Genomic DNA, 13,733 nt, shown 5'->3' with positions numbered 1-13,733 from the left:
ATGCAGCTCCTCCGGCCGGCCTGGGCTGTGACTGCCGCTGCGGTCTGCATCCTGCTCCTGCTGCTGCTCCACAACCACATCCTCAGAGAAGGTAGCTCACCTACTTTGGGATGTTGTGTGTTTGTGTGTGTGTGTGTGTGTGTGTGTGTGTGTGTGTGTGTGTGTGTGTGTGTGTGTGTGTGTGTGTGTGTGTGTGTGTGTGTGTGTGTGTGTGTGTGTGTGTGTGTGTATGGAAGGTCAACCCGAGGGCCTCAACAGGTCTCTGAAACATTTGCAGATGTTAAAGAAGAGACCTACATGGTGTTTTGTTTTGATTAAGAAAATAATATACAGTGTTTCGCATCGCGTGCGCGTGCAGCAGTGGACGACATGGTGATACAGGGGATGAAGGGCGGGAGATGGAGAACAGATCAGGGAACAGAGGCAGTGGAAGCTATAGGCTGTTTTTATTGGAAGGATCCAGAAAGATAAGAGACAATGATAGAGAGAGGAAATACTGAGACTCTGCCTCCCTCTCTCTCTCTCTCTCTCTCTCTCTCTCTCTCTCTCTCTCTCTCTCTCTCTCTCTCTCTCTCTCTCTCTCACACACACACACACACACACGCACACACAGAATTCAGTTAACTGTCGTTAAGATTTGAACTTTGTTTGTGAAATGATGCATTTTGGTCCTCTCACCATTTAAAAACGATCAAATCCATCATTTATTAATAGGCTAATTGTTTTTGTACGAACTGATTAATTTTTTTAGTCTGTAAATTCCAAGGGGACATAGGTGATAAATTCAATTATCAATAAAGTGACATTCCCGGTGTCTAAATGCTGATAGGAACATTAATCAGTTGGAGAGATAAGTTCTAAAAATTCCAATGCATTCAGTTAGATTTTAAAATGTGGCACAAAAAAACTTCTGGTCATAGCTCTGCACTTTTCGAACCAAAAAGCGATAATTATTGAACCATAGTGAAACAAACTAAATGTTAGGGCTGGCAGGCGCGGCAGTTCATAGGGAGAGCAGTCATGCCCAGTTGAGGGAAGCAAGAGGTCCGTCCACTCATTCCTTCTTGTTCATATCGACAGTTCACGGCGAGGGACAAAAAGACCTGCCGCTCCTGATGGGGCTGTCTGCCTCTGACTGAACTCTAGAAAGTGAGTTATGTGCATATAAGATGTTAAGTTGAACTAACAACTTTTCAGCATTGCTGAAAATCACCACAGAGAGATTGCTTTAATTTTTCCGTTAAAAGAGTCTGATGAAGAACTTAAAAAAAACAATTCAAGAATTTAAATCCTTTTAAGGTTTCAGTTGTCAACGATTTCTCTGGAAAACTGACAATACCATCTGCTAGCGTCCATCTGCTAAAATCCAGAGTAGACAAGAAACGAGTCTTCCATTAATTCCACTACTGTCAGGTTTTACAAGTAGCAGTGTCGGCAGAGCCTCTCCCATGGATTTTGCCTCTCAGGCCCAGGATGCTACTGTCTCTGACCTTCTGACCCTTCGACTGGACGTTGCACCGACATGCACAACTCAGGCCTTCAAAAACACTGCAAACTCTGTTTTTTGGGCAAGAAAATAATAAAATTAAGAACTAGAGCTAATAGAGACCCTAGACCCTGCCAAGGCGCAACAGTACCCTTATAAAACAACACATTTAAATTAACTTCATTCACATATTTATATCAAATTACCTACATACATAAATATCCGTCAAAACAAGCTGGATTTAAAAACTATCTTACAATATAAAAGAAAGCACCAAAATAATGACTTGTATAGACCCCCCTGATCTGGATTCACACCAACATTTTAAAAGGTCTTCCTTGGGTCATCCTCACCCCACCACCAGATTTGATGTCAATTGTTTGAGCTTTGTTTGCAGTAGAAAATGTGTCACTGTCTCAAGTGCAGAGATAAGTGTGTATGTTTGCATGATCCTCATCTCAACACAGACTGTATAACATGAAGCCTTGTTTTTTTTTTGTGAAGAGTACAGCCTTCAGAGTTTGTTCTCCATCTGTTGAATCGAGCAAAGCTTCCTTTGAGTTTTGACCTGTGCTAACAGAATGGATGTAAAAACAGTTTTCAGCTATAAATGAGACCAGAAAAGAAATAAACATCACAGAATCTCTGCTTTGCTCCTCAGCAGCAGTACTGATCCTGAGTGATGGCTCGTTATCAGAGCTTTCTCTAAAGTGCAGAGTGTCTCCCAGTGAGATGCTCTGCAGGAACAGCAGCAGCCTGCATAACCTTGCAAATTTAAAATGTAATGTGAAGAGAACAGTTTGGAGCACAGACAGTGAATTGACCACACAAGCTGAGTTGCACTGAGTTATGATTTCAAAGTGTCTGCACCTCTTCTTTTTAATTTTTAATTTATAATCCCCTAAAGCTGCAACGATTGGTCGTTTCATCAATTAGTTGACCTACAGAAAACAAGATAAACATTAAACATTTCCTGGCTCCCAGCTTTTATCCTTTTCTCTTTCACTCTTATAATTTTAAGCGGAAATTTGGACTTTTGCTTGGACAAAACAAAACATTTGAGGACGTCCACTTGGACTGTGGGAAATTATAGCAGGGATTTTTCACTTTCTGATATTCTAAAGAGAAATCAATGAAAATAGTCAGCAGATTAATCAAGAAGGAAAACAATGTGCATTGCAACCCTGCTGTATATTCTAGTACGAATGTGAAATTCTCAGCCGATGAGGTGTTTATAGGTAACTAAGGCAAACTAGCCTTGCTGCACATTTTCTCTTTTAAATTTTCTGGAAATGACACTGCATCAGTGGAGTACAGTGGCAGCTCAAGGATTCTCCTAAATCAGGGGCTATAAGGGGGCCACAATTAACACAGAGGGGCCAATTATATGTTCAACATCCATGCACAATTCCTGATTCAGTAAGGTGCACATTTAAGGCAATCCTTGTTTACTGTTAGCCGGCACACATCATTGAATATATTTAGAACATTTTTCCTTGCACAAGCACATTGTGTACTTTAGTAAATACAAATTCTTAACAAAGTCATATCTTTTGTTAGTATTATTTGTAAGTGACTAGTTTAGTTTGGGCCCCTGTGGCCTTGTCCATGTCTGTGAACATTCACAGTTTCTTGTGTCATGCAGTGCACAGCCTCAAACTGCTGCTCCACCTCTCTGACCCCCACTCAATAGAGACACATTGGGCCTGATCTACTTAGATCCCAATTAAAGAGTGCTAAATTGCATGTGCATTATAACAGATTGCACGTTTGGTTGGTGGGCGTTTTGCAGGTGAACTACTATAAATAAGTGTGTAAATGATAACAGGTGCAAACATGGTAGAGGCAGTAGTATATAAATGAGTTTTTTGCATGCGTTACTGGTTTCTGCCATATAGCATAAGGGAGAGCTGAGTGACTGCAAGCGCAAAGCAAAATTGAATGCCATGGAAATGGAGGTGTTAGTGGAGGAGGCAAACAAACATGTTGTTGAGCTACAGCAAAGAAATACGAATGTAACTCAAAGAAACGCAAGATGGGAGAGTATCTGCGAGAAAGTAAATGCTGTGTATAAAACAAAAAGAACGACAGATGAAGTTAAGAGAAGATGGCAGGACATGAGAAGGAGAACAAAAGAAAAATAGTTCATAATAAAACCTCGGCAAATAAAACAGGTGGGGGGCTGGTGGCAGAGACACCCCATCTTTCTGCTCATGTTAGCATCTTTAATGGGATAAAGTTAAAATCCCAGATGTGAAATTTGAAGGAAAACTTTAAAAGAAACGTGGAGTGAGTGAATTTCAGGAGGGGTTGCCTCAGTGTGAAACACTTTAATGAACACAAACTGCAGACTGAAACTTCATCTCCATCTGTTTACTGAGTGACTCCTTTCTTCTTTCTACTCGCTCATGAAGCTTGATTAGATACTGGAAACAGGCCGATGAATAAAGTAATCTATCTATCTATCTATTATGCAGACATACTGTTGTGCCTGCAGTGTAGAATGCTTACCTAAGGAGCCTTCAAAATCCAAATGAATCCTCTTTGCTTCATTAAGTAGAGCATATATTCATGGGCGTTATGAACAAACTGCATCGGAATGAAAGAGAAAAAAAGAAAACCGAAGGAAAAAAATAACAAACAGAAATTAACGTGGCAAAAGGCTGCAGAGGGTGTAATTGGATTTGAATAAATTCATCAGGAGGTGGAACAACAGCGAGCGGTGAGCAGCCCTGCGTGGGGCGGATGATGGTTATTGTTTAAACTTCTCACTCTTAAAAAAAGTAAAAGAATGAAATCCGTCACATGTGAGACAAAGACAAGATCCCCTGCTGGGTGATGGGAAAATCAGCCCTGACATCACAAACCAAAAATCCTCAATTGTTAAAAGTAACAAAGCCCTCTCACGGTTGTAATGATGAGTCGTGGCCATTTGGAGCAGAGTCGTTATGGAGCCTTAAATCCGCAGAGGAACACAATATCTGACTTTGTCCCAAAGGAGAGTCGATTCTTTTCTCTTTTCCTTCACACAGTCGTTGTTTTCTTTTAACCAAAGAAAACTGCCAAAGTAAAACTTTAAGCCAAACCATGATCTTTGAAAATATAACTCTAATATAAAATATAATATAATGTTTATTTCTTCTATTGTTTGTATTGCTCACGTGTAAGGGAGCACGATTATTCATTGGTCTTTACAGCATAAAGTGAATAAAACTTTAATATTTTACCTCATCCATGAACATGATTTGCGTACCATCAGCAATGTGGTGAAGACACCAACTCCCATGATCCCACACTGCTTCACGGAGTCATCAAACTATGTCTTTTGTTATAAAGAGACCCCTAGCGGCCGAAGTTACACATAGTACATTTAACAGATCACTAAACGTATTTATCCAACAGCAGCCATATAACTTTGTATCAGATGTAGACATAAATCATATCTTTCAAATATTCGCACACAACTTATTTGGTTGTTAACAAAAGATCTGATCTTGCAGCACAATCTACTTGTAGTGACTGCAGCAGTAGGATTATGTTAAGACTCACTGCATTGGTTAAGGTAAGGGATTTTAGACGAAAGACAAGCTAATTTCAATTGAATCTAAAATATGAACACAGGATCTCACCTTATCCCTTATCCAAAGTTCTTCTGTTGTCTTAACCACACAGGACTGTGGTTGCACTTGCCATTCACCTCAACCAACTAACTCTGCGCAATGATTGGCTCACTCACATCAGTGTTTCCATGTAGCAGTTAAACTTACTTAGACTTGTGCTGCCACAACTCCTGCCTCTTTGTTTGCGCAAGATTGGTCTGTCACTCAGCTCATGAATCTGATGGCATGTAATGACTCTTATTGGAACATTACTGTTGACTGTTGATAGGCTGCTGGCGTATACGGCAATTCTAAACAGTATATCACACACATACCAGTTCTCAAATGCAAGTACTGCTTCTCATTGACACTGCTGCTAAAGTAATGCAGTAATCATTTACTGCATTACAATTCACATCACAAAGAGGAACATTTCAATATCTTGTTCTATTTGTGTCTAACGACACTCAGGGCGTGATCTACTAAGATCCCCGTGATCTACTAAGATCCCAAATAAAGAGTGATACATTATCACAGATTGCACGTTTGGTTGGTGGGCGTTTTGTGGGTGATCTTCTAAAAATAATTACGTACATGATAACAGGTGCATACATGGTAGAGGCAGTAGTATTTGAATAAGTGTTTTGCATGTGTTACTGGTTTCTGCCACGGAGCATTCAGAGAGCAGAGTGATTGCAAGTTCAAGGCAAAATTTAATTCCATGGAATTGGAGGAGTTAGTGGAGGAGGCAAACAAACATGTTGTTGAGCTACAGCAAATAAATACTTATACAACTCAAAGAAACTGCTGAAAGGAAAGGCTGTGTATAAAACAAAATGAACAATCGATGAATTTAAGAAAAGATGGCAGGACATGAGATGAAGAACAAAAGAAGAAATTGCTCATAAGAAAACCTCAGCAAATAAAACAGGCGGGGGGCCAGTGGCAGTGATGCCTTTGACCAATATTGAGCAGCAGGTGCAGTTCCATTTCTGAAAAAAAAACACGTTCTCAGCCGTCTCCTCCTCACCACAATAACTGCAGCCATCTGTGCATAACGCTGCGCCGATTAGCACCTACCTTTCAAACGTATTAAATATATAGACACAGTCACAATCCTTGTATATCACATTGCATTTATTTAATTAAAATATTTGCATCTACTCTAACTTTGCCGGTTGTGTAGAAATACCCGATAATGCATATTCATTAAGGCAAGTGTATTAAATGAAGTGCGGGGGCTATTCTGCACGCATCCTCAGTGCGCACTGTAAGTAGATCAGCTTGCATGTTTGTACAGGGGAAATTAAGTTTGCACACGTTTTTAAACGCACAATCCTTTAGTAGATCAGGCCCCTAGTCATTATTCTGACTGTAAGTTTGGACCTGTTGTACCAATGCAGAATAAATCTGTAAATATGAATCAGTGACTGAACAGATGCCTCCTTGAGGTGTTATTACATCAAGGAGCCATCTGATCAGACCCCACATATATAAAAAATCGAGACATCTTAAACTGCCCCAAACATCTGAGCATTAATAGTATTAAATAAATAAACAAAAAAATGAAAATTATTTTTTTTTATCAAACCCACTGGCATATAACAAACAAAAAATGACTATAAAAGTATGAAGAAAGAGGAAAATTTAGAATCCATAAATCCATAAACAATTTACAAATGAATTAATATATAGTAAAATATAAGTCACATTCATCATTTCATGCATACTTTTTAATCTTAGACTGTTTCCATTGCACTTTTCCACCTCTGCCGAGCATTAATTTCCACTCTAAATTTGTAAAACAAAATGCACCTAAAAATAGATGGTAAAACACAGAAACATACAAACCGACCTACCCAACACCTTTCCATTTTTGTTCCTCTCTTAATATTTCCTGCCTTACAGCTGCTCTCAGTCATCATGTTAGACATTTCCAACTGATACCGCCTTGACTGGCATTAAAACATCTCCAAACACTTTCAGAGACTTTATGTCCGACCTCTTGTTGGATTCATAATTTATCTCCTGCTGCACAATAACAGACTCATTAACTGTCATCGGATGATCAGCGGACAGCCGCTGAGTCCTGTCAAAACCCATTTCAAACTCATCACTATTCCCCCGTCTTTACTCTGAGGATAAACACGGGGACTCCACTTGTCAGTGAGCAGGGGATTGAAAAAAGATTGTCGATAATAAATGCTCATATCAACCAAGACGTCAATTTATCTTTTTCCATCATCCTCTCCCTCATGAATAGATGACACTGGAGCTGTGACTGCACAGAAAAAAAAGAAAACAGCAACACGGGCACAGAAAGCTAGATGTGCTGTAATTTCATCGTTCTGCTGCGATGGGAGCGGGATGTTTAGAGCCTTAATGCTAATGTCACCGCATTCAGGACAACATTTTGATTTTGTGATTCATTCAGACAAATTCAGAATTTACAAAGTAAAATAAACGCACAAGAGTTCTGCTGTAGAGATCAGCGGGAGGAGATAGATCCCCGCAGGCAAGATGTCATTACACCAAGATAACTGCTGTAGGAGAAAGGAATCACTATGGTAATAATAATAAAAGTTCAACAAATATATATGAAACTATGCACTTTTCCTTGCAGGCTTTTCTTTATGAAGATTATAGATACTTTCCTGCAGGTGAAAAAAATTCACTGCATTACAGTTCTCTGTACATCTTTTCAAACTAAATCTGACTGTTGGCAGCAAAGTGAAACACTAAAGCTTCTTTCAGACATACACTGAAGTCTGGATATTCTCTTGAAATTATCCAGAGGGGCTGTATGTGAGAACAGAAATATCAGCATCAGAGGTCAGAGGCTGGGTATTCCTCTTAATATCACAACTTTATGTCTTCATTCTGGAAATCTTAGAATTTCTTTATTCTCAAATATGGCCCTAACATATTTTGTTAATATAACATTATCTAAAATACATTTTTATTACACTGATTCCACTCTCCTGAATAATAGTTACATAATTGGGCAACTTTCCTGTCACTCAAATGTGGCACCACTGCACACAGGATGTTTGATCTGTTCTTCAGCACATCTACCTCGAGCAGGAGCTAAGTGGATCAAACCTTACTTCATTTCCACACAGTAACACGGATCATAAAAGGCCGAGAGACGACAGCCCTGACTGCTGAGTGAACATTGAGCTCCATGCTCATAATGAGAGGTTCTAAATGCAAAACCTTTATTTGTGTCATCTGCATGAAACATTTATTTTTAATATTTAGCAAAGGTCACACACAGCTAAATGCACCACATTACTGTTCATGATGTGTCATCCTCAGCCCCTTAGACTTTAGGAAGTTCTCAATATTGCCCTGAGGGGATATTTTTTTAAATGATGCAGTTCTTGTTGTATGGTCTGAATGACAATAAAGTTCACTTTGACTTTGACTAGATACAACAACAAGGTTCTATCATCACATCAACATCTTGGAAATATATAATTTACTCACTTTTGATTTTGACCTCTTATTTTTACTTCATACTCTTGAACCACCTCCTTTTACAAGTTGTATAAGGTACAACAGTTCAGAAAACTGCCTTTAATCAATCTGCTCTCTCCTTTGAAGTAGTGGGGATGAATTACCTGCAGACATTAGATACTCAGGAAGCTTTGCAGTATTTACAACCAGCCTCAAGCTCTGGCTAAAATCAACACATAAGTGTCACCAATAATGTATAATAGTGTCACTAATGACAACTTTGTATTTACAGGACTTGTATGTATTGTATTGCCTCATGTAATAACAATAATAATTAATAATAATAACTACAAAAATAAAATGCTCGAGCATGGTGCATACGACAAAGGTTAGTTTGTAATATGCACACCGATGGGAAACAGCTCTTTGTCTTTATACATTTGGCTCACCCCTCCCACTCTGGTTGGGGTTGTTACAAAGTCAAAGGTTGGGATCTTCTGATCACATGAAAACAACAATGCCTAGTTAAACTAATTGGGCCAAGATTCATTCAGTCAGAATCATCAAGGTTAAATTGTATGAGATTAAATCATGATCAATCAAAGGGGAAGTAAACATGATCATATTGTGTTCACATGTTACATTTCCCTACAGATTCAAGTCTGATATCAGTCAAGAGGTCAGACGCAGTAACACCGAGTTGACGGGGGCATAATCGCTTTACATCTTTCTCATGGCTGACATTAAGGTCAGGAATTACTGATTTCATGCTTTCATTTCATCGTCCCGCTCCTGCCGACTCAGGGCTCCAGACTAACTTCTTTTACAAGCAGTACATATCCTCCTACTGAAAATATAAGGAGCACAATCAGAACATTTAGGGGCACACGTAAAATACCTACCTACCCCCCATTAAATAGACAACTTAAAGAAATTACAATGTAGAAAAAAACGTGTCAGTTTACAGAGGGAGATGGTAGTGATTGCAGAAGCATTACAGCAGGTAGAAGAGTTACAAATCAAGAAGGCCGTGGTCAGATTCATGCTCAGTAATCATGTTGTTAAAGTTATTTTCATCAAAAGTAGGCAAGATTTAGTTAATGAGATATCTGAGACTCTGTATAGATTTCGAAATATGAATATTGTGGCTACTTTAATGAAGTTACTGGATCACATAGAGGAATAAAGCAGAATAAAGGGGTGGATTTATTGGCTAAGCACTAAATCGTGAAGACGTCATGGACATTTCACTTGACAAATCAGAAGGAAAAACAATAACCAAAGTAAATATTATTATACAATGGCAGCTGGGATGTAGCTCACACAGGGAAACGTCTGTATGCAGTGCAGCAGGAGGTGAGCACAGTGTGGACAGCCATGGGAGCAACAAAGAGGAGAACATCTTGACCAGGCCGATAGGACAAACTGAACTCAGTAACACACTGCATGTAAGAAAATTACATCCTACAGGATTATGTGATTACTGCCAAATCATCAGTGGAGTATATAGCTTTAATGTAATAAGTATGTTGGAGAACGAGAAAAGCTAAAGTAGGAAATTGTAATGCATGCAGTGGAGGAACTGAGCTTGGAAATGATTGGAATAGGGTGAAAGCTTCATTATCGGAGGAAGACAATTATTTAATATGACCTAGATAACTCTGATTCACACACTCTCAAAACAGTAGGTTGCCATCTGCTAATAAACTTAACAAAGAAGAAGATTGGTGTGTGGCAAACAACATCAAGGTAAACTACTGACAGTATGTTGCAATATCCTACTTCCTGTCCTTCCTACTTCCTGTTCTTCTTCCCCATTACTTTATCCCTTTAACCTTTTAACTTCAAAGGGTTGGGGGAGTTTCCTCTCCCTATGATCCCACCTTTGATCGAAGGCTAGAGAACATATATGTTAGGCATTATCCTGATGTTGGCTGAACAATGTAGAAGATGCAGAAGAAAACACAGATCTATTAACCTTTTGATACATTGATGCTAAACTAGTTACTAAACCACAGTCACCATGGACTCACTCAGACTCAATCTGATTGCCTGCGCGAATCTCCTTCCGGTGACCTTGTCCCAAATTGTGCTGGACAGGAACTGCATGGCTGAGTCTCGTGACCAAGATGAGATCAACAGGTCCACTGCAAATAGTTTATGAAAACAGGTTCTTAAACTGTCCACCAGGGAAATCCCAAAAAGCATCAAGTCAATCATTTTAGATATCCCCAAGGATTAATTCACCTGTACGACCGGATCAAAGTCACTTTGGTATAGATGAGGAATTCGTCGTGAAGAACATGATAGAGAACCTTCCACAGTCCTTCTGTCACATTTCATCGGATGAATCAATAAGTTACTGTGAGAGCTTATGTGAATTCAGCCGGTTAATTGCGCAAGAGAATGTGAGCAAAATAAACAACCGCATAGGCATGATGCTTTCAGATGCATCTGAGGGAAGCCGTGATATTCCAGAAAGTTTAAATGCATTAATCGCTCTAATTGGCAATATAACAAATTGCTTGCGCACTTCATCCACCGCCCACAGTCAAGTGTCAGGTTCATAGGGAATGACACCTTGCCCAGAGCTCCCCTATCCGGCCTCTGCAGGTATTACTAATCGATCAGCAGATGTCATCTCTCAATCAGGCTATACTAATCAAGTGCAGATTAACTAATCTAGATGGAAATCCTTCTTTTTAACTATCTATCACAGAGGCACTAGTATTTAAAGTATACATTTATTTATTTATTAAGGAAAATGTCAGATGCAATGGATTTTCAAAGGCAGCACTGTTTACATTTTAAATGGTATGTCATTGTGTGTCGAACTGTCACTGAAATTAAGAAAATAAAAGGTCCACAATTTTCAGACTCTGCATCCATGTTTATTTACAGTCTATGGTCTCGATCATGAGACAGAAGTTTGGTGGTGATAGGACAATGCACAGTGGAGTTATGACAACATCGTCTTCTTTGGCGAAGGATGAACCTTCGCCGTACCTCAATGTTTACACGGTTTGAGGAAATGTCCCAATTCTGAGAGAGAGAGAGAGACGTAACCTTTGCGAGACATTAATATTCCTTTGATCTTTGACCACTGACACTGCAGGAGTGGAGTTGTTTGTTTACGGCTCAGCATCAAAGGCTTCATGGTCCATGTACGTTTGCGATACAGAACATCGTATTTTAATGGAGTGTAATCAAACTTTGACGCCAGGCCACGGTCACACCGTCTGACGAAAAAATCAATCTTTCAATAAGTTTGTATCTCCGTCTTGTCTTCTGCAAATTTTGGAATTAAGTTGAGCATGTTAAAGCCCTCAAAAAGCCAATTAATTTACCTGAATAAAAAAAATAAAAAATAATAATCCTTACAATTTCAATAGGGCCTCACGTCGACGTCTGTCAGTGTCTGTCAGTGCTCGGGCCCTAATAATAAAAATACTCTATATAATTCTAACATCAGCAGCCAGTCAACCTGCAACCTGTATTTTCTGTGGTAAAAATGCAGTGCAGTTAAATGTTAAAAGGGTCTTTAACTGCTTCGGAATCTGCATTGTCTCTCAGTTAATAAAAAGTACATGCTCTCTCTTTGACTCTGTAAATAAAAGAAATCCATATTCCACCTCTCTGCTCTCAGCGGTTGAAGTTTATCACATGCAGCTACAGAACAGACCTGCTGCACAGTGGATTTTTTACTTCAGTCATGTTGACAGCTCACGTACTGCACACGCGTATTCTCCAAACATGCTCTGCTCAGGCTTACACCAACAAGAGACAGGGGCGTTTTCATCCTACTGTGCTGTTGCAGATGGAGAATTACACAGGGCCGGTGATGAGCTGCAGCTAACAAGCAAACAGAAACCTGCCGTCGCCCTCTGTGGTTACCATGGGATACCTGGTAGCGAATGGCGTCTCTTGTATCATCTACATGCAGGTTGGATCCTGATTACTGCAGAAAGCTCCGGGGCTATTCCTGCAGCAACAGCTCTGATCTCAGCAGCTCAAAGACTTCAGGATCACTGACATCGAAAAGTGGGCCTGTGATGTTTAAAAATAAAAAAAGACAGCCACTGTTTCACCACTGGTCTGACACCTTATTTTGATTTGAGCTCTAATCTACCTTTACACTGACATCAGTGTGAAGCCCACCAGAAAGTGACACGCCAAAACTAATCTGCACACTATTTGGACTGGACAGAGACGAACATAGCCATTTAATGTTGTGTTAGCAAGGCCTAAAGCTATCTTAGCAATGTTTTAATAACCTAGCAAGAATGAAAATGTGACTTGCCAACTCCTGATATTCGAAGAACAGGAGTGAATATATACTTCTGAATTGAAAGCTCACTATCTGGACATTCAGCCAATGACTTTATTTTGTCTTGTAATGTATTCCTTCCTGTGAAGTCAGTCTCACTCCTCTGTGGTTATGTGTGTGTGTGTGTGTGTGTGTGTGTGCTTCCATCCCCTGACCTTTGTGTCAGATAGTACAACCCTCCAAGGGACGAGGGTTCAAATGTCCTCCCCTATGTATGTCGCTGGCTGTCCAGGCTTCACGGCTTCCACTGTGACCTTTGACCCTTTAGATATGAAGTGGACTGCTACTTCCACAGAGCTCACAGACACAAAGAGGAAGAGCAGGAGGTGATTAGCCACATCACAGAAGTGCAATGACAGAGATGAGATAGATTATTATTCGTTGGTTGGTTGCTGTAAGGCTAATGGGGTGGGTTTCCACGGGATCAGACAGAATGCAGCAGTCGTGTTAATGCAACCTGTCACATGCAATTATGAGCTTCTTCAAAACTGCAACACTAAGATCTGAGCTGTGTTTTTAGAAAGAAACTTCATCTTTAAATCTAGATTAAAAAAAGTACTTACTTACGTTTTCTTTTTGAGTGAATAATTTAGCTTAAAGCTCTTAAAGCCATTTTAAGTATTTACAATTAGTACCTATCTGTCTATATAGTAAATATAAGTACATTATATTCACTTAGTCCAACATCAAAGGTTACACATTTTCTTCAGGGGGTTTACTGTCTATAGAGCACCTGACACCCCTGTCGTTCAATTCAGATAACAAAAAAAGGGATAAAAACTGAAACATCCTCAGAAAGATCAGCAGAGACCCTGTCCGGGTTTTGTATTAACATCCGTACTGAGTGATCTGATCACTTGGG

General features: G+C 39.6%; 1 protein-coding gene across 1 annotated transcript in view; it reads left to right on the top strand.

Moving 5' to 3' along the window:
* The window catches only part of LOC128444797 (chemokine-like protein TAFA-5), a 60,294-nt gene continuing 46,561 nt past the window's right edge, over positions 1 to 13,733 (top strand). The window contains exon 1 of the mRNA XM_053427453.1: positions 1 to 91. Within this exon, the coding sequence (XP_053283428.1) occupies positions 1 to 91 (91 nt within the window). The remainder of the gene's footprint in view (positions 92 to 13,733) is intronic.

The sequence above is a fragment of the Pleuronectes platessa genome, chromosome 7 (genome assembly GCF_947347685.1).
Source record: "Pleuronectes platessa chromosome 7, fPlePla1.1, whole genome shotgun sequence".
NCBI classification, from domain to species: Eukaryota; Metazoa; Chordata; class Actinopteri; order Pleuronectiformes; family Pleuronectidae; genus Pleuronectes; species Pleuronectes platessa.
This window is presented reverse-complemented; position numbering and strand designations above follow the sequence as displayed.